Source organism: Mesoplodon bidens (assembly GCF_964165515.1).
Source record: "Mesoplodon bidens genome assembly, chromosome: 14".
In the NCBI taxonomy this organism is placed as follows: Eukaryota; Metazoa; Chordata; class Mammalia; order Artiodactyla; family Ziphiidae; genus Mesoplodon; species Mesoplodon bidens.
Window position 1 is genome coordinate 6008920 of NC_138170.1, and position 21955 is coordinate 6030874.

General features: G+C 39.0%; 1 protein-coding gene across 4 annotated transcripts in view; it reads left to right on the forward strand.

Annotated features, from left to right (window-relative positions):
• Positions 1–21955, forward strand: part of CTNNA2 (catenin alpha 2) — a gene marked incomplete at its 5' end in the record, with an annotated part of 1045541 nt that overhangs the window by 956942 nt on the left and 66644 nt on the right. For all 4 annotated transcript variants that reach the window (XM_081253620.1, XM_081253621.1, XM_081253622.1 and 1 more), the window contains 2 exons: positions 7688–7839; positions 16181–16294. In XM_081253620.1, the coding sequence (XP_081109746.1) occupies positions 7688–7839; positions 16181–16294 (266 nt within the window). The remainder of the gene's footprint in view (positions 1–7687; positions 7840–16180; positions 16295–21955) is intronic.

A 21955-nucleotide genomic window follows, 5' to 3' on the forward strand; every position in this document is an offset into this window, starting at 1 on the left:
GTCATAGCATATTCTATTAGTTTGCTATTGCTATTGTGTAACAAATCACACCAAAGCTTAATGGATTAACATTACAAACATTTACTATCTCATAGTTTCCGTGGGTCAGGAGACTGGCACAGCTTAGCTGGGTGGCATTGCCTCAAGATCTCTCACAAGGATGCAATTAAGGTATGGGCCAGGGGTACAGTCATCTCAAGGGTCAATTGGTGAAAGACCTACTTCCAAGCTGACTCACGTTTTTGTTGAAAGGCCTCAGGTGCTCATTTCTTATTGGACGTAAGGCCTCAATCCTTTATTGGCTGTTCACCAGAGGCTCCTCTCCATTACTTGCCATGGAGGCTTTTCCATAGGCCAACTGGCTTCCATCAGGGTGAGCAAGTGAGAGAGCAAGAAAAGGCAAGGAAGATGGGAAGCCAGCACCTTTCTGTAACCTAATTAGCAACGTGACACCTTGTCCTCCTTTCTATACTCTATTGGTTAGAAGCAAGTCGTTAGTTCCAGCCCACTTTCAAGATGACAGGATCATACAAGGGCATGGACCAGGAAAGAATGACCCATCTCAGAGGCTGACTACCACACATATATATTTGCAAATGCATAAAGATGGGACAAACAATAAGGGTGATGACTAGCATAATTAGGATAGAATATTAAGACATATGAACAGATCCCACAACATGGATTTAACAGGGACATGTTTAACTTCTGCCATAATGTACCTATTTCTTCATGCAGTGCCTTCCATTGTGCCTAGATAGAGCTATGCGGTATCTGGCCAGGAGGGGAGAGGATAATAACAGATGTAGATAGTGAGGGAAAAAAAGCCAAGATTGGCACAAGGTGATTGGAGAGGAGAGTTGGAGCAGAGAAGGACAGATTTGAGAAATTGTACAGAGAAACAAGACAAAGCTAGTACATAATTCAAAGGTAACAGTGTACATGTCAAACGGCAGAAAGAATCTAATGACATTACTAGGGAACATTTCATTTGACTTAGTATCAGAGATTCAAACTTTAATCTCAGAAGAAGCTGAGTGGTGATGAAGATCATAACCAGTGTTAGAGTGAGTGTGCAAAATCAAGAAGTAAAGGTCTGGATAATGCAAGAAATGCTAGCCAAGTGTTTCAACAAGATTATGACCACTCTTTTACTTGTAGGAAAGCCTCTACATCTACTGGGAGTGCATGGGTCTATAAATTACATACAGTAATGAAATAGCCTTTGTTCATGAGGTAGACTTATAGATCTACTTGATTATTTCTTGTCCAGTAGGTAGAAACATAAGCAGCCCTAAAAAGAATTCTGAGCTCAAGATTTTGAAAGGTCCCTGTTTGGGATGGCGGGGGACCCTAGAACATCCTCTAATGACAATTATAGGTCATGAAATTCTTTACTAAAGTTACTGGATCTATATGAAACAATGACCTGTGGCTATGGCTTGTCCTCCATCATTTTTGCGTGTTACCAAAGCAACAAATGTGTTACAGATTCAGTTTGTGTTAGTTCCTACTTCTACAATAGTAAGACTTGGAGCTTCAGACTCAAACAGGCTCCTTTCTAATTGATGATGCTTCATGGATGTGCTGAACTATCAAGGTACACACAGAGTCTTGTAAATGCCAGTCAGACTTTCTTCTGGCCAAATTCAGGCCTGAATGTTGGTTTACATCATTCTCTCCTTTATATTCTCTTCTCCTCTTAACCTGACATCTAATTGGGGGCTGTTGAATAAAATTCCTTAGAATTGTCTTATAGAAACCATTTATAGGAAATAATCCATTACCTACAGAAACACCATCAAGTAGTATTTTCCTGATGTAGGGGGATACTAGGGTTGCCCTCACAGAGTCTCCCAAAATTAATACTTTCTTGCTCTAGTTACTCTGATTAACATCTAATTCTCTGCCTAACTTCAACTGTTAAAATGGAAGCATCATAACTATTTGTAATGGAGAGGGTGTGGTTATACTGATTCTTGTACTGGAATTGGCCACAATTCTATCCTGGTCCTAATATTTTATTCTCTTTTTAGATTATTTTCAAATGTTCTCATTCTCATTTTTCTATTTTATATTAACACTTGTTAGACTGGTTCTTTCTCTAGAACAGAGACCTTGTATATATATTTTTCTTTTTTATCCTCAGTAATAAAATTTGTGTAAGGAACACACTCAAGAAAGCATGTTGGTTGACTGCACCGCCACCATTGGATGACCCCTATGCATGCAGATATGCTAGTTTGGCTTTGGTCAACTAGTCAAGTATACAATAATAAATCTTTCTCCATGCTCAGTGGTGAAGCTTCTACTCAAGTGGTCCTGAAAGGATTCTGAGCTCAGGTTTTTGAAAGGTCTCTCGAGACCAAACCTAGAATGCCCACTAATAACTTTGTTAATGACTCATGAAACTCTTTAATACAATTACTGAACTAATATGAAATGATGGGCAGAAAGAAAGTGACTTAGTATGTTGAATGTGATACTGCTCCTTTTGTCCCTGAAATACTCGGTGAAAAATTATTTCCTTCTTACATCCCATTCTTTCACTTCCCATCCTTCTCCCAGCTGGATATAGCTGTGCCAGAAGGATAATAAGGGCTTAAGATGCAATGAATGAAGAAGAGATGATCTCTGCCTAAAAGTGACTCCTGTGGGAAGCAGCTGACATACAGAAATGGCAAACAATCCTCATACAGTGTACTAAGTACTATAATAGTGCAGGCATAATTAAGATGCTATAAAATTGTAGAGAATGGCCAACTTTGGAGTGTCTTGGGATTAAGGAAGGCTTCACAATGGCAGTCAATTCTAAACTGGTTGTTGAAGATTGAGGAGGTATTCACCAGGGGCAAAGAAAGAAGTACATTTTAGTAGGAGAGAATAAATTGATCATGGACACAGTATGACATGGTGTGTCTCTGTCATATTTGAAGACATAGAAGTAATTCAGTCTAATTGGAACATTTGAATATATGTAGGAATAAGTGGGGAGACAGAGACAGATAGGCATTATAATCAGGTGTCAGATGTTTGTGTTTATATCTTGATAAAGAGATTTTATAATCCTCTCTATATTAAAAGAAGTCATTGGAACATTTACAGCAGGGCATGGACCTTTTAGGTGGTTACTTAGAGGCAATGGAGTTGGTTGGCTAGTCATTTCTACTGCCTCTATTTAACCTTGGATTCGGTTCTTATGGTTGTCGGCAGTCCTATTTGCATCTTTAGCACAATGTTTTGTTCATTTTACTGACTCACCCTGTGCTCTAAAATTTCACCTCTGAAGTCTCTCAGGAGGATTCAGTGCAGATCTTCCTCACCTCTGTTTTAAGATCTTGATCAACACTAGAACAGGCGACCTTGATTTTTATATGCATACTTAACTCTGATTTCATTACTCCTGGAATATCATCATTCTGTGGCCTAGTGTGCACTCTGCATACAAAAGTACAGTGACAATTTTAAAGTTTATTTCCAACTTTGATCACCCCTTCAGGACATAAGCCATTAAGAGCAATCCAGGATTTCTGATAAATAACAGTAAAGTGGTGTCTACATTTTTAGATGTAATTCATAAAGTAGAAGGAAGCTTCTATTTATATAATCCTGTATCAGAAATTCTGTTAATATACAATGTGTGAATCACAAAGGCAATGCTGTGTTTTGTCCCAATTAGTGGGAGGTAGAATCAGCATCATATTTGAAGTACTTTGAGACTGTTTCTATCTCAGTATTACTTTGAGGGTATTTCATTTTTCAAACCCTATTAAAGTGTTGGAATAATTCATTATTAAACTAACATCTTAGGTTCTGTCAGAATGGATCATTGTTCTATAAACTTTTGTTATTCTGTCTTATCACTTTAAAAACCAGAGAGGATAAAACTAAAACAGGAAAGAGAGCATCAATGTGGAGAGCAAAGGTATGTTGGTTAGAGTTTTAGAAGTTGACCAAGCCCCAAATAAATAAGTATTGAATGCACTTAGGAACAGAACATGGAAGAAAATATTCTTAAGAGTCAGACCCAGAAAAATACTGACTTGTGGTAAGAGAAATGGATGTCTTGTCAGTTACAATAAATAAATATCAAATGGAATGTGTTCAAGTTCTATGTTTTATCAGCTTGAGGAGTAAAATAAGGTCATTGGAATATTAATGCTAAACTGCCCTTTGAGCCCCTATTTGAAAAGTAAGGATTCCACACCACTTCCTCTACCATTTTTCCTCCTTGGAAAATTGATGGTATTTTCTCTTCCAATCTCTTCTTTCTGCTTCTTCTGACAATGCCACATCCACAACACTGTTGTTCTTTAAAAAACCGCACCTCCTAAATCTCCCAAGAGAGATTCTGTATTCCATGCTGGAGCGAACAGGATGCCCTCTGCCAAACTTGGGGTTTCAGATCAGTACTGGGTATGTTTTGGGCCCCAGAGCATCACTTATGAGAATGGTCCCTTTAGAGTTGAGCTTTCTTCTCTCTCCCTTGAGAGAATCAGTGCAGAGTGGAGAAAGAGAGCATGTCAATTCCTACAATTTCCTCTTCCCCAGCTCTTCCTCAGGGTGACCTTGAACAAATAAAACAAAGCAACACAACCCCACTTTCCCTTTTGGACTTCATCAAAGGTTTTCACCGGGAGGGTCTAGTGGATAGGGACTACTTGACTCAGCTTTCCAGCTGGTGGACCTTAGTGGAATATTAAGCATTTGATCACAACCAACATTTCTGAGGGTCTTCCTCACTTAATACTATGAATCAAATTGGATTCTATTATGTTTGGGCCATGAGCTAGAACTTTATTTTGTCAGAGCCTTATTCTATAAGGAGAAATAAAGCCTTCAGGGTATTATGTTGATCTCTTTTTAAATTTGAATTTGGAAACTATTCAAAAATACAAAAGGAACAAAGACTCATGTAACTGACACTCAGCTTGTACCCCAAGGTATAACAACTATTATTTGGCAATATCTGATTCACATTATTATTCATTTCAAAAATAAGATACACCTGAGGCCTCCTTAAGACCTCTACCTAATTCCATGCCCCTCCTTCTGCTCTCAAAGGTAACCACTATAACTTAAGGTTACATACATCTTTTCAGAACATGTGTAATAAAAATGAGTATATGTTTAAATTATGCACAGTATTCTTGTGCATTTTAAATTTTCTCACAAATGACATATCTTTTTAGCTTTCTGTTCCCAGTAAACACGTAGACCTCAGGACTTACTCGATTTAATATACTGGCTATTTGCTGATTTACATCCTTAAGTTCATTTTGTCCCATCCACGTATATAGTCTATGAACCTGGGGTGCACAGATCACAGTGGTTCCCCCCTGAGTTAGAAGGTCTGGGTTAGAATCAGTTGAAAGAGCTCCCTTAAAGCAGTTATTATCCTCAGGTTTAATGTAACTCTTGTATTTATTAACTCTTGGAACATTCAACCTAACAAAAAACAACTGTAACTCTAGAGACACAGACATTCCTGTGCCCCCAGTGTACTCAGTCTCCTAATCAGTATCTCCTCAGAAGTCAGCATTTGGCTATGCCCTAGCTAATTTCACAACTCACTGACTGGCTCTGGAAAGCATCATTTTACTAGATTTTGACAATGCATTTACCAAAATGATATGTTCCCATTTTTCATCCCATCTATAGTAGAAGGGTTCCCTTTTTTCCACATGCTCAATAAGATGGATATTTAAAATTTTAATTTGTTTGCTCATCCTCCAACAGGTAAGAACTATCTCATTATTTACATTGTAATTTTTCCACTCATTAGTGAAGCCAAGCATCTTATGTATTTATCAATAATATGGGATTTCCTTTTCATGAATTGCTTTTTCTAAACTTTTGTCTATTTTTCTATTTTTTCCTTATTGATTTGTAAGAGTATTTATCTTACATACATGGAGGAGTACCAGTCATTTATCAGTTATAAAAAAGGGACAGAAATTTGTGCAGCTAAGTGCTACAGATACTATCATATACATCTGTAAAATTGTTGATGGTCATTATGGCAGCTTAGATATCAAATGGAATTAATATTATTTAGAATTTTGAGTTTAGGAAAGGAAAGGAATTTGTAATTTCACTTAAGAAAGATACTCATGTGAAAATGACAAAAATATTTTCATGCTTAAGGAGATCAGTTTCAATTATCTAGATTATTTAGAAATATAAAACAGTTTATTCCCACCACAAGTGTATAGCTGAAATGGTCTTAGTTTAATGTGGTGGGTTTTAGAAATATATTTTCGTTTGATTCATATTTGCAGCAATATTCTCAATATCTTCCAAATTCCTTTCATATAAGAGCAGTTTAAAGGCCCAAATGAAAAATTCAAGTAGTATAGAGAACCATTCATAGCAATTTACTCACAGAAGGAAATTCACCCCTTGCCATGCTTTGGTTTTGATAATTTCTGTTGAAAGAGTGGTTACTCTGTTTTCCTCTCACCCTCCTTTTTAAAAAAAATAACATTTGACTTTTCCTAGTAGAAATACATTTTTTTAAGGAATGTTTTATCTTGAATACTCTGACCCTAGAGAGTAAAGTAATTTAGCAGAGTTTTTCCCACTAGGGATTAGAATGGATGTTAAAGTATCCACAGACTTTGAAAATGAGTATAATGATGAATCAGGCCTGAAAATTCAGAAATGGAAATAGATGAATGACGTTTCTATTTTATTGTCCTTGTAAATAAAAATAATTGTGCTTTTGGCTTTCCTTTGCCATATGAATTTATTGTTACAAGATAACAGCTGAAAAAATTGAATTATAATTTTCAAGAATCAGTGAATTAGCAGCATTTTTTAAGTAGCCACTAACTTTACTTTCCACAAACTTCCAGTGTGTATGTAGTTGTCCTTATTTAAGGAAAGAGGTGCCCACATTTTAAAATGTTCATATGTATCCTCTTGCACACCAACAAAGTTCTGGGAAAATGGAACAAAATTAAATTATCTTTGAGTCCATTGGTCTCTTTTCATAGCCTTTCTGATGGAATATTCTGGGTCTTCCATCTCACCTCTTACACAGTCTTTTCACAAGCCTCCCTCCACAGCCATCTCCCCACCTCCAGTGTCTCGATACCTGCATTCCAGACAGAAGTGGCATGGATTGGATCATTTCATTTACATTTTACTATGAAACAACATAGATTAAAGTCTGTTATTCAACTAGCTATGACTTTAGCATCTAATGTTAGGTCCATATTTATTGAGGCTTTCTAAAGGCCAGATGTCATCCAGTGCATTTGTATGCATTATCACATTGAACCCCAAGGTAGGATCTTACTATTATATTTTATATAAAAAGAAGCAGATTTAGAAGGGTTAAGAAAATGTGGCCAAGGTTTCACAGCTAGGAACTAGCAGAATTGGAACTCAACTCAGGATAACATGAAACCTGGACTCACATACACTATTCCACCCTATCTCAGGCAGGTTTCAAAAACTTGCTCTGTTGCATACTATCACCATTCAAGGAGTAATGGTTTGCTTTCCTTGCTGAAAGGCACAAAGATCACTAAATTGGATCTACTCCCAAATGGACAGGCTGGCACCCAGATTCATTGAAATGTTGGGATACCCAGAGCCTGCCATCTTCCCTAAGGGCTGAAACAAGGGAGCATGAAAGAAAGATTGTCTAATCCACTGCTTTTCACCTTGTTTACCACAGTGATGCCACGCTTTGCTGAACAAGTGGAGGTTGCCATTGAAGCCCTGAGTGCCAACGTCCCTCAACCATTTGAAGAGAACGAGTTCATCGATGCTTCTCGCCTGGTATATGACGGCGTTCGGGACATCAGAAAGGCTGTGCTGATGATCAGGGTATGTGACGTCTCTGTAGCTCGGAGCTGAATGGAACTTCTAGTAGGGGCCTCAAAGAATTTACTCTTTGTTTTTTTAATTATTTAGTTTAACTTGGTAAGCTGTTTAGCTCCTCATTTAGTCAGACAACAGGGACTTTTTACTTATAAAGGGATGAGTGATCCCAACAAACCTTGATCAACACTGAATATCCTGAAGGGTGATGTCCTGCCTACTTCTTACACACATTGTTGCCTAAATTTGATACCAACTTAGGGGTGCCCCTTCCATTCCCCATTGCTAACACTATTTCCCATTAGAATAAGAAAGCTGTGCAATGGAAAGAAATGAAGATCACCCAGCTTAGTAGTATTAGTGATAATGATAATAATAATTATATTGATAATGACAATAAAGTGATACAGAGCTACCTTCTTCTTGTAACAAATAATTAAGACATTATAAATAAGGCTAAATAATCTTTCAGCAGACCTCCCCGACCACTTACCCTACTATCTTCTCATCCTCAGTCTTTTGAGGTCAGGTAGGTGTGAGCCTTCCAAACCATTGTCTAAGTAATTATATATAGACACACACTAGAAAACATAATACAGCAGATTTTAAAACTCATATAAGTGTTATTTGCAACTTGCTTTGTTCACCTAATTCTATCTCTATGAAGACACATAGCTTACCTCATCCCATTTAACTGCTGCACAATATTCCATCATGAGTTGAGACTATTTTTTCTCCTTGCCTTATCAACAATTTGGCACAGTAGGTTTCAAACACTTTTCTTAGCCACAGAACTCTTTCTTAGTAAACTTAAATACATATTCAAAAGCATAATTGATGACACAAATATATTTGTGGGTATTAGGATTGAGGCAGAGAAGATGCGTCTGTGGTGCTAATCTTAAAAGCCTACTGTCCAATGGAAATATAATGTGAGGCACATTTGTAATTTTTACTTTCTTAGTAGATGTGTCAATAAAGCAAAAAGAAACAGATGAACTAATTTTAATGACATATTTTATTTACTCAAAGGTATCCAAATCTAGCTTTTCAACATGTGGCACTGGCCACATTTTAAGTGTTTAATAGCTCCATGTAGATTGTGGACACCATTTTGGATGAGGCAGCCCTAGACTGTATCTCCATCCTCAGCCTCCACAGCTGTCTCTGAGGCTGCTCAGTGAGACCACGAGTTAACTGCTGAGTGCATTTTGAAACATTTTCTCTCAGGGTGATCACTGGGCATCTAAACCGACATCCCCTTAAACACTGCAAAACAGTAACAATCAATTTATTTTCTGTGTGTGGTCCCTCAATACTTGAAGACGTATCTGTGATTTATTGTTTTCTCTCTATAATACACACCTACACATTGCATAAGTTGTATCTGACAATACTAGTTATATGTAACAATGTGGAGTTCAACTTTGGACTTTGGCGACGGTCAAATATATTTTCTGTTCTTCTATCTTCCCACATTTTAGATCTGTCAAACTCTTACCATCTTTCAAGACCTGGCTCAAATCTTCTTTCCCTAAATTTTCTCCCTCAAAAATACTGACCGTATTTTTTAGCTACCTATAACTCTTTCTGCTTGTGATCATAATCGTTACACTATTTCTTTTAATGTCTATTACCTTCTTTAGACTGAACGTTTGGAAAGCAAAGACTGTATTTTTTATTTTCCCTTCACTGTGTTGCATTGTCTGGCACAGTGCTTAATACTGTGTGTTTTGGGGGAAAGGAAAAGAGATAACTATGCAGATGGGAAAGTGACAGAGAGAAAAGGTATGAGAACTGGTGGAGAAGTAAAGGAAGGATAGTCAGCATTTTAAGCCTGTAACAAATTATATCATTTTTTCCCATTATATACTAACTTGTGAAATAAAGTAATAGACCATGAGAGTTATGTTTTCAAAGCATTTGACACTAAATTCCACTATAATTCTCAAGACATATTCCCTCTTTTGCCATTTTTCTGCTATGTTAGCCATCACATTTTTGTGACAACCATTCATCTGGGAGGCTGAGGAAGTTTATAGCCATCATTCATTTATTCATTCATGAGCTGTAATAAACCATACTTTTAGATAAAAATGCCATATCTTTGTTACATGAAGTGTCATTCCTCCATCTTGACATTTTAAGTGATTTGATCAGATGGATTTCACACCACTTAAAACTTAGGAAGGGAGAAATGTACAGTATCTACAAATTGTTATTTTAAAAATTATTCTCTATTCAGTACTGGAATAGCTTCATTTTGTACTTAAATTCTTGGTTTGCTTTCTGTGTATGATAGTTAAGTCTCCTTAAAAAAAAAATCATTACACTAAGTCAGGAAGAAAGACAGTAAGACAAGTAGAGCTCTTTCTCAGCAAACCTGGCCATGCCTCCTTCCTCTCAAATTATTGATTATGCTTTGTAAAAATAAGATTTCTTTCCCAAATATAAATGCAGAAAGGACCTTGAAAGGTCAAATTCTCCATCACCTTGCCTCTCAGCAATCAATACATATTTAATGGTGATGTTAGTATGTAGGCACTCCAGGCCAGCTCCAGGCAACCCTCTGAAGCATACAAAGCTTGTCCTTTCTGTATTCCAACCTCACCTTTCAGGTTCCTGCTTCTCTTTGGGAGTAGGTCAACTCTGCCTCTGTTCCATAAAACAGTTTTTTGTTTGCTTCTGGCCAAGGCTTGACTTGGTGATCTATCAGCTACATAGGAGTTTTCTCATTACCCTAATATGGTAGTTTAAAAAATGGATAGACAACTCTGGCACACCAGCATATATTTGATTCTCATTATTTGTAGTAGTTACATTCAGTGAACCCTGAATTAAAGAATACTGAAACACTGCTTCTAGGGGGAATTCAGGGTTAGGTTCCTGTGAGGCTCTGGTCACAATTTCATCAACTGATCAATATATTAGATTGTTTTATGTTTTTGTTTAAAGACACTTTATTTAATATATATTGTTGATACATGAACATTGAACTCATGGCCAACCACACTATAACTCACGTCTGAAGGAAGCTTATCTAACCAATGCATTTTCTCTGGAAGGTACATCACAACCTTTTTGTACTTAGGAATGCTAAACAGAACCTCAGCACATACACTGAAAAGCCATTTTAAGCAGAGAAATACCAAAAAGCACAAAGATGCAAAGATGTGGCACTAAATAGACTGCAAAAAGTATACTGTTTACAGTACAAGAGCTGAAATAAGAAAGCAGAACATCCTGCTGTTTGACCTCAGCTGGAAATTTGCACTTTGGGTGACTCAAAGTTTTTGCCACATTGCACACACACACTTGTGAATAACTACAAAAGTATTGATTTAGGAATTATGAGAAACTTTGGTGAATAGGCAAATTCACAAATAAAGAATCTTCAAATAAGGAGGAGCAGGTGTATATTTAAGACACAAGGAGTTAAACATTTAATATTGGAAATTAAAGTAGCATAGAAGATGGTAATATTTTGGTGTCAGAATATCTGTATTCAACAAAACAGCAGTTGCTTCTCATAGAATGACCACGACATAAAATGATATCTGTACATTGAACTTTTGTAATTGGAACCAATTAATTTAGTTGCATATGAAACTTTTGAAAGCAAGGAAGAGAAACAATAAGGCTTAGGACAGGGTTCAGATAAGATTCTATAGCTTAACTTCACACCTCCCAAAATGGGCATGAAGATGCCCTGGAGCACTGCAAGATAATTTAAAATGTCAAGGGAAACACATAAACATCTCTCAGATACTGTGTGACATAGTAGCTGAAGGTGGCTCACAGTTTAAACATTAGGTTGGTACATTCCTTTTGATCATATATTGATCCTATCATGTATTTGTGATGCAGGGTTTCTGGTGGTTGCTGTGATAAAAAATCAAGCTCAATGGATGTTCAACTGTATTCCAAGGTTTGAGAAGTAATGCAGTATGCAACAGGCACTAAATTGTTAGGGCCAATCAACTTAATCCATTTTTATAATCTAACTGCTTCAGAAGCAGAGCCATTAGTTTTCTTTTGTTTTTTAGCCTAGAGACACCATGAAAAAATTACTGAGACAATGCTTGAAGCAATAAAGTTTGGGAACCTATGGCTTAACTATTTTGGGGTGGTTGACATGATATTTTCCTTCTCTATGCCTCAGTTTCCTTATCTGTAAATGGGGACAAATATTACTGCAGCTATAAAGCACTAGTATAGTCCTGGCCTTAGTAGGTTCCTAAGAAATATTTCCCTTCGTCAACCTTCTGGATAAAAGTTATCTTCATACAATCAATTAATGAGATGGAATTTGTTAAATTAGTCAGCAATATTATCAAAATTGCAAAGATTGGAGTCAGAATATTTGTCGTAGCTAGAAAATAAAGCATTGAAGAGACTTTAGAAACAACTTATGTGACAAAACTGATTTACCTATTACAGATTGCTGTTATCAACATGGTCCCATAACATCCTTAGTTTTGTTTTCTTAACTCAATTAAAAATAATTTATTATGATTTTTTTAAATTATTGGTAATTGGATCTTAGTCATTCATTCATTTAGTGACTTAATTCATTTGTTGAATTCTTACTAGATGTCCTACTGTTGGAAGTGCCCTGAATACAGAGGTGAACAAAATAACAAAGCTTCCAATCCTCAAAGAATTTATATTCCTTTGGTGGGAGACAGAGAACAAACAAGTAGATATAACGTACTAGTTAATGTGAAAACCAAGGCAGTATAAAGGAGATAGAGCACAGGATGGGTGTGGGTTTTATGAAGGGTGGCCACTGGGTGACATTTGGAAAGATACTTGGAGAAGGAGGAGGAAACAAGCCATAAGAGTATTAGGGGGCTTCCCTGGTGGTGCAGTGGTTGAGAGTAGGCCTGCTGATGCAGGGGACACGGGTTCGTGCCCCAGTCTGGGAAGATCCCACATGCCACGGAGTGGCTGGGCCTGTGAGCCATGGCCGCTGAGCCTACGCATACAGAGCCTGTGCTCCACAACGGGAGAGGCCACAACAGTGAGAGGCCCGCGTACCACAAAAAAAAATATATGTATATAAAATAAAATAAAAAGAGTATCAGGGGAAGTGTGTTCCAGGCAGAAAGAATGGCACCTGTGGCCTAAGAACCCCATTGAATGAGAGATGGGAGCCATTGAAGTTTTCTGAGCAGGACAATAACATGATCTGAGTTAGATCTAAAGTGGAACATCCTGGTTATACTGGTGAGAATAGAAAGTGTGGGGTAAGGGCAGAAAAAAGGAGCTAAGTCAGGTAGCCACCTGAGTAATACAGAATAGAGATGCCAGTGGCCAATCAGTCCTGATGAGGGAGATTTTGTCCTATATTGCCTTTAGGAAATCTTTAATTCTACTTTCTAACTTCCAATCCATTCCAGTGATTAGAGATCTGTTGGGAAATCCTTCTTCATGCATCCCCCAAACTCTCCTGTTGCAGTTGCCAAATTGTGTCATCTTTCTGCTCTTAGTGAAACTCATTTACATTTGAGCTGTTCATTTAAATTGTCCTTACTACATTTTTCACATGTCCTGGTGAAATGACTGTAAATTCTTCAGCTGTTTCTCATTTTGCTTCTTTACAGAAGTTGTTGTAGAGAAGATTGAGCATTTGATTGGGAAACTGAGGAAGGTAGATTGATCTTGTATTGCAGCTGACATGTGGTGTGACCCTGGAAAAGTCACATGATATACTTGGGCTTCTGTAATATGCACAAATTAATAGGATAGACTCTTAAAAGGGAGATGTTTTACACGCCAAATACTTTATTAGTAGAACCATGGAACCAAGGGTAGATCAAAGTGGTTCTTTATTTTTATAAAAAGGCCTTCCCTGAGAGCACCTAAGGACAGAACTGAGAGGTTTGACCTTCACTCTCCAGCCTCCAGTCCAGTGAATTGCATATTTTTTATATTCCTTTTACCCTATGACACTATCTAATGATACAAGTCTAATTATCTCTGGCCCATTTGCAGGCCATCAATATTTTTCCATGTCTCCTTTAATTTGTGGAGGTCCTTGACTAGTCAGAAATTAACACTCAAAATGAATAAGTTAAAAAAAAACAGCATAGATAGGAGACACATTTATAGGAAATTAGGAAACTTCACATGCACAGAACTATGTATATGGGTGGCTTGGATGGGTTTGATGCATGGTTTAGGCACAAGAAAATATTTTAATCTCATCCATTTGTCAGGTGGTATTTGTGATGGTTAAAAGCTCTGGAACCCTCGACTTGCTAGGTGTGGTGCCTCGGAAAATTTACCTAACAACTCTGAACCTGTTTGTACATCTATAAAATGGGGATTAAATTTATTTCATTAGGTCATCATAAGATTAAATCCTTTATCTGAATGCCTGACCCATAGTGGTTAGTAAAAAATGATTGCTATGATGATGACGATGATTGTAGCTGTTGTTACTAGGTGTATATTTTATTATTAAGCATAATAATGATCACTATCACTTATTACTTTAGTTTATTTTTATTGTTTACCAGGCATGTTCATACATATTTGATCCTAGAATCCTGTGAGGCAGGCAGGGCAAGTAGCAGTTATCTCCATTTTATGAGTGAGGAGGTAGAAAAGCTCTAAGTAGCTTATGAAAGATACGCAGCCTATCAGCGGCAGAGTTAGGCCCCAAATGTTCAGGTCCCCTGGGCCCATAGCCAGGTTATTTTATTTTTTTATTTTATTTTTTATTGTTTTTAAAATTTTTATGGAAGTATAGTTGATTTACAATGTTGTGTTGGTTTCAGGTATACAACAAAGTGAATCAGTTAGACATAATAAAAAAAAAAGAAATAATGCCATTTTTAAATTGTATTTTGGTTCCTGAGCTGTAGCCACTTGAGTACAAGCTCATCATTATGATCCTTATGCTGCCAGGTTACATTTGCCATTGACTCATCTACTGAATTTGCAAATCACTGCAATGTTTGTACACAGTACTATAGGTACTGTCATTTTCTCCTTTTTTCTGTTGAGTGAGGTTTTCCATTTTATTTTTCTCTGTCCTTTTCAAAAACTAATGATGAAAAGTGTCTACAATCTTGTCATCTCATCTGTCAGCAGAATTTACCAACTTGCTGTAACTGTTCCTCAACACATTCCAGAAGAGTGAGAAATGAATAGAGATTCTTGTCTCTGTCCACAATGAAAACGCCACCAGTTATGCGAACCAGGGTTTACCCACCCCACCCATGCCTGAGTTAATAAAGCATAGGAACAAAACCTCTTTCTTTTAATATTCTTATGAAAGAATATTGAACATCTGTAGATGGCTGAGTAAATATTAATAAGGTTGATGTGAGAGAGAAGGAAAACAAGAGGGATATGCTAAAGCTTGGAAAATTACTAAACATAATGTGATATTGGCACCAAGGACCCCATTTTATGCCTGTCTGACCAATCTCAAGACTTCAATAATAACCACACCTGGTTAATTACACTGAGGTAGCCAAAGAAACCAGCAAAATTAATTAAAATATGCCCTTTTAGATGGGGGATGGACAACGGCATCATTAGTGCTGCCTGTGATCTGTTCCTTCCTTTTGAAAGACAGAGCCCTGGGAGGTGGTGCTCCTATGTGCCAAGAGGCACGTTGTGGGTGACCATCAGCTTTCTGGCTAAAGACAATTGAGCAGAGAATGTCACACTAATGCACTCTTTTCCCTTCCTGCACCATCTTTGCTTGTGTTTATCCTCTTAGAATTAACATGGCACGGTAGTTTCGAGTACATGAGTCAAACTGCCTGCCCTAGAAGACTCTGAACAAGGTATATCCTCTCACATCTCAGTTTCCTTATGTGTAAAATGGAGAAGATAGTGTCTACAACATAAGACTGTCAAGAAAACTGTGTGAGTTAGTGTATGTAAAGCACTTAGAAAAGTGATAGGCATATGGAAAACACTTAAAGCATGTTATCCATTACTATTGTATAGGCACAGAGGCCACAGCTCCCAGTTAGCCACGTGATCACAAGGGTGAACAACCAATCCGCTTACAATCATTCTGTACCCAGAAAATCATTCTGTTTTTCACTTTCAGTAGAGTATTCAATAAATGACATGAGGTAGTCAACACTTTATTATAAAAGAGGCTTTGTGTTAGACGATTTTGCACAAGTGTAGGCTAATGTAAGTGTTCTGAGTACGTTTAATGTAAGTTAGGCTAATCTATGATATTCTGTAGGTTAATGTATTGAATGCATTTTTGACATGATATTTTCAACTTACAGTGGGTTTATTGGGACTTAACCCCATTGTAAGTTGAGGGAGATCTGTATGCTGATTTTTCTCTTTTCCTCTGTATTTTTAGACCCCAGAAGAACTAGAGGACGATTCAGACTTTGAGCAGGAAGATTATGATGTACGTAGCCGGACAAGTGTTCAGACAGAGGATGACCAGCTCATTGCAGGGCAGAGTGCACGGGTGAGTGGACATCCAAGACTTTGGTTTGGTGCAAAGGGGCTGTGTTCACCAAATTAGTTTGAGTAAATTTCTGATTTCCAGGGACCTGGAATCCAAGGGATTCATGGCTCAGAAGTCTGTGCCTCATCTGGGGTTGTTAATAGCAATTCACATTTTACACATTGGAAGTAACCACCACTGATTCTGATTCCTTCTAACTCCATTCTCTCTCCATAACTCAAAACATAGCAGCCACATTACAGCAAAACTTATGTGTATGGTGGATTTTTTGGGGGTTGGGGATCATGATTAGATGATTCAGTGACCAGGGGATACAGGAATGCTCAGATCTTACTTTGGCACAGACTCCAAGCTTCTTAGCCACAAAAAAGAAACAACAAATGGAGAATTAGAGTACTACTTTGTTATTTGTTGACCTATTGTTGCTCCATACTCTGGCCTAGGGTCTCTGATAAACAATACCCCATATTTTGAAATTCTTTCAAGGCCAGCAGAGTAGAGAGAGAACGTTTCTCCCCCAATACCTATCTATGGCCAGGGCAGTAGCCCCAGATCTGTCTACCATGTGATTGAAAAAGAAACTACAGGGACATACGAGAAACATACCAGCTTAAGGTGTGGAGCAAGAAGCAACAGAAAGATCACCACTCTGGCTGACATTTGAACACCCTCGAACACTCTGTGACATTTGTGGAGCAAGAAGCAACAGAAAGATCACCACCCTGGCTGACATTTGAACACCCTCGAACACTCTGTGACACTGTCCACCAACACAAGTCTTCCAAAGAAGATTCTGGAATCTGACCAATCTTATTAGCTGGAGCTCCTTGAGGGTAAGATGCTGGTAATCAAGGCAGGTGACAGGAGATAAAATTCCTAGGGATTGCAAGAAGGCGAGATTCTCCTCCCTTTAAAGGCTCAGTTTCCATAGGGCAAAAATAATCAAAGTATAGTATAACTGAGAATTAGATATTCTAATTTTCTTTGTTAAGTTTCACTTAAAAGAAAATGAATAGGAAGCATGACAAAGAGATGGTAATTTAGCATAGGGTTAAGAAACCCTAGAAAGTTCACAATGGCTTAGGAATTGCAAAAGAAGAGTAGGAAATAGCCAATCAAAGGTTAAAATAAAGAGAACTCAGACTAAGCTTTGTGTTGAGTCAAGAAAGTCTTTGTACTTAAAATCTTATTTCTCCTGATACTCTCATCCAACAACTAAATGATACAGAAGATGTATATGGACATTGATAGGGGTAATGTGAGAGTAAAAGCCAGAGCATTGATGATGCATTGACTTTGTTTTCAGACAGACTTGGTTTTGAATTGTGAAGAGTAGAGTGGGGACTATGCTGTTACATGCTGCTTAATTTCTCAGAGCTTCAGTCCTATCATCTGTAAAATGTAAATAATATACTTGTTTGATATGATTCTTCTGAAGTTCTAATTACATAATATATTAAAATAATGAGCAAAATACTTGACATATATTAACTGCTCAATAAGGGATGACTTGTCATCCTTTGGCAGAGAAATCTCTTCTAATCACAGGCTGGTGACAGGAGAAAAGTGCACAAAAGAGTATGAAGCTCCCTACTTTAAAAAAATACCTTGTAGACTCGATTTACTCCCCCTAAAATGTTGAAAACAGGGAAGCTGATTAAGTTGAGAGTCCTCTGAGCCTATGCTGGCATAACGCTAAACTAATGCGTCAGTCAAGTCAATTCATCTTCAAAATTAACTAAAACCAGCAATTTTATGTCAATGACAAAGGGCAAGTTTGAGTAATTCACCCAAACATTAATCAATTCAAAGTCAATTTAATTGACTGACTGCAACTTAGTGTTGATACAGCCCAAGTATCCATTGGCTTGTTTTCTCAAAGACTAAGGCATATTGTACAACCCTTATCTTATAATCTTTTAATTACCATCTTGTCAAAATGGCATGATTAGCCTCATTTTTTACAAGGAAGAATACAGTCCCATTATACTTCCATTACATTAGACATCAAATCTGTTATGATGGGTGGAAACAAAAGTCAGATGGCACCTCTCTACATCATTTATTATTTCTTCACCCAGTGGGTGAAAAGACAATAATAGTGTTTTTCAAAAGATTTTTCAGCATGAGTGATGAACATGGGCCAGGATAATAAGAACAAAGTACCCCTGTAATCCAGCACTTGCTGATTTGTCTTTGTGATCTATCATGAGGTCTGTGTGAGTAACTTGCAGCAGACAGCATTAGTTATTGAGTCAGCCTATTTAAGCCTATAATTATATGATGACAAATCAGAGACATAGAATTATGGCTGTAAATTGGAAATAAGAGGGTGCACTGAATTGCTGAGATGACAGATGGTCGAACTTTTGACCAGAGAAGTGTGTTAACTTGGTCGAAATTGTGAAGGAGGCAAAAGTTGTCTCTGACAGAGACAGTTGCTCTTTCCAGAATCCTGCTCTCCCCTGTTACTTTGTATTCTCATTCAGAGAAATTCTTCTCTGAAAATAGTAAATTAATCTAAGAGGAGGTTATGGTGGGAGAAAATAATTTAGTACCCACTCCAACATTGCTCTCAAATTCTGAAATTAGAGTGAATGTTTGTTTCCTTTATGTGTTCCTGTCTGCTGCTTGTCTACAATACTTGATGAGAGAGAGAGAGAGAGAGAGAGAGAATGAGAACAATCATACCCTGATCTGATGAAATATAGAAATGATCAGGCCCTTTGTTCCTAAACATGACATCTTATAAACTCTTTCCTCACAAGCTGACATAGTTAAAATGGATCAGCAACAACTCTTGGGCATTTAACCTTCATGATAAAAAATATTGTTTGGAGTCACACAAACCTGATTTTAAATATGAACTTGGCCAAGCTGTGCGGCTTTGGGGTAACTTTCTTAACCTGTCCCTGGCTCATCTCCTTGTGTGTGTGTGTGTGTGTGTGCGTGTGTGTGTGTATACAGCATCCTACTTCATAATGTCATTAGGAGAAATGCATGATGAAATGTATCACAGGTTATTACATAATGTTAAGTTTAATGAAGAAGAAGATGATGATGCTTGTAACACAAGGTAGTCATTCATTAGAAAGCTGACCAGCACTTTAACCTGAAAGAGCTAGATAATTCAGACCATCGTGAAAGATTTTACTTGAATTAATGAGACAACAACCTCAATTTTCCAATTCACTTCACAGCCTGAGACAGGTAAAAGTCACCCTCTCTTTAATTACTTATGCTTATTATCCTGCTTTAAAACCAAGTGAGTAGAAATGGGCACATTAAATTTTAACCTTTTAAATCATTATGTATAAACAGTTATGTACTTAAAGCCTTAAAATGTTAGACTCTAGCTCTGTGTTTAAGAAACTAACATATCAGTTTGGAGGTCCATAGACTTGAAAAGTCATTTTTCATCTTGGGATTGCAAAAATAATCTTTTTGAGATTGGAAAAAATCTCCTTGAGATTTAGATTGAAGAAAAAGATTCTGGGCTGAGTGGTTGTTGGCTTGTGTCAGTTATTTGCACTTTCATTTAATAAATAAAGTTTAAAACAATCACAAAAGAATGGTTGGATGTTCAAAGGAAAGACTAGGAGCATGGAAAAGGGTGGTTAAAAACATTGTGGGGAGAGCACAGCAACAGGGGTGCGGAGGGCAAAGCGGAGAGATTCTGGCACAGAGGACCGGTGCCCTCAGGCACACACCAGCCCGAGAGGCTTGTCTGCTCGGCCGCCGTGGCGGGCGGGGCTGGGAGCTGAGGCTCGGGTATCGGCTTTCAGTCGGAGCGCAGGAAGAGAGCCTGAAGGGGTTAGTGCACCACGGCTAGCCCGGAGGGAGTCCGGGGAAAGGGTCTGGAGCTGCTGAAGAGGCAAGAGACTTTTTTCCCTTTTGTTTCCTGGTGCGCGAGGAGAGGGCATTAAGAGGGCTGCTTGGGGAAGCGCCGGAGACAGGCACGAGCCGCGGGTAAGGCACGGACCTCGGAGACGGGCGTGGGCCGCCGCCGCCCGCCGCCGCGGCCCGCCGCCGCCCGCCGCGGCCCGCCGCCGCCGCTGCTGCCGCCGCCGCGGGGCCTGTGTGCGAGCGCGGGTCACTGTCCGCCCCGCCTTCCGGGGGGCCTGTGCACCCCGCCACTGCCGGGGTCCCCGAGACCCGGGGACGGCTTTCCCGGGAAAGCGCACGGAGCGCCACGGGCTGCTGCAACGTCACGCCGGCCTCTGCCGCCGCAGGCCCGCCCCACACTGCGCGCCCCTCCCTCCCCTCTGCCTGAGTGAGCCAGAGCCCCCGAATCAGCGGCTCCTTTAAACCCGTCCTGTCTGAGCGAAGAACGGACGCCCTCCGGCGACCTACGCGCAGAGGCGGGGCCAGGTCCAAGGCTGAGACCCGGGAGCTGTGAGAGCAGAGGCAGGGAAATCTCTCTGTGCAGCCTCGGAGGCAGCGGATTAAAGCTCCACGGTCCATTTGATGTGCCCTGCGTCTGTGGAGTGCATGAATGGACAGCGAATCATCCCAAATTGAGGAAGTGGACTTTGAGGACAAGATTTAAGACTTTCCCCCCTTTTCCTCTTTTTACAACGAATTATTCCAAATTAAGGAGGTGGACTTAGAGAGCAAGATTTCAGACTTCTCGCCCTTTTCCTCTTTTTACAACGAATTATCACAAATTGAGGAGGTGGACTTGGAGAGCAAGATTTTTGATTTTTCCCCCTGCTCTCTTTTTGTGAATGTGTATGTGTAATCTTCTGTGTAAGATTCTCTCTGTATAGCTTTGCTTCCACCATATGTCTCAGGGTTCTATCGGTCCGGTTTTTTATTTTTTTCAATAATTACTTTCTAATTTTAATAACGCTACTATATTTCATACTTTATTCTATTTTACTTTACCTGCTCTTTCTTTTTTTCCTACTCTCCCTTCCTCCCTTCCTCCCTCCGCTCCTCCTTTCCTTCTTTCTTTTTCTTTCCTCCCTCCCACCCTTCTTCTTTCCACTTTCTTTTTCTTTCCTTCCTCCCTCCCTCCTGTCTTTCTTCCTTTCCTTCCTCCCTCCCTCCCTCCTTTCTTTCCTTCTTTCTTTCCATCCTTCCTCCCTCCCTCCCTCCTTTCTTTCTTCCTTCCTTCCTTCCTTCCTTTCTTCCCTTCTTCCTTTCTTTCCCTCTCTCTTTCTTTCTTCTACTAATTCTTTCTTTCTACTTTTTCTCCCTGTTACTCTGAGCCGGGTGGATGAAAGGCTCTTGGTGCTGCAGCCAGGAGCCAGTGCTGTGCCTCTGAAGTGGGAGAGCCAACTTCAGGACACGGGTCCACAAGAGACCTCCCAGCTCCACATAATATCAAGCAGCGAAAATCTCCCAGAGATCTCCATCCCAACACCAGCACCCAGCTTCAGTCAACGACCAGCAAGCTACAGTGCGGGTCACCCTATGCCAAGCAACTAGCAAGGCAGGAACACAACCCCACCCATTAGCAGAGAGGCTACCTAAAAACATAATAAGGCCATAGGCACCCCAAAACACACCACCAGACGTGGACCTGTCCACCAGAAAGACAAGATCGAGCCTCAACCACCAGAGCACAGGAATTAGTCCCCCCCACCAGGAAGCCTACACAACCTACTGAAACAACCTTAGCCACTGGGGTCAGACACCAAAAACAACGGGAACTAC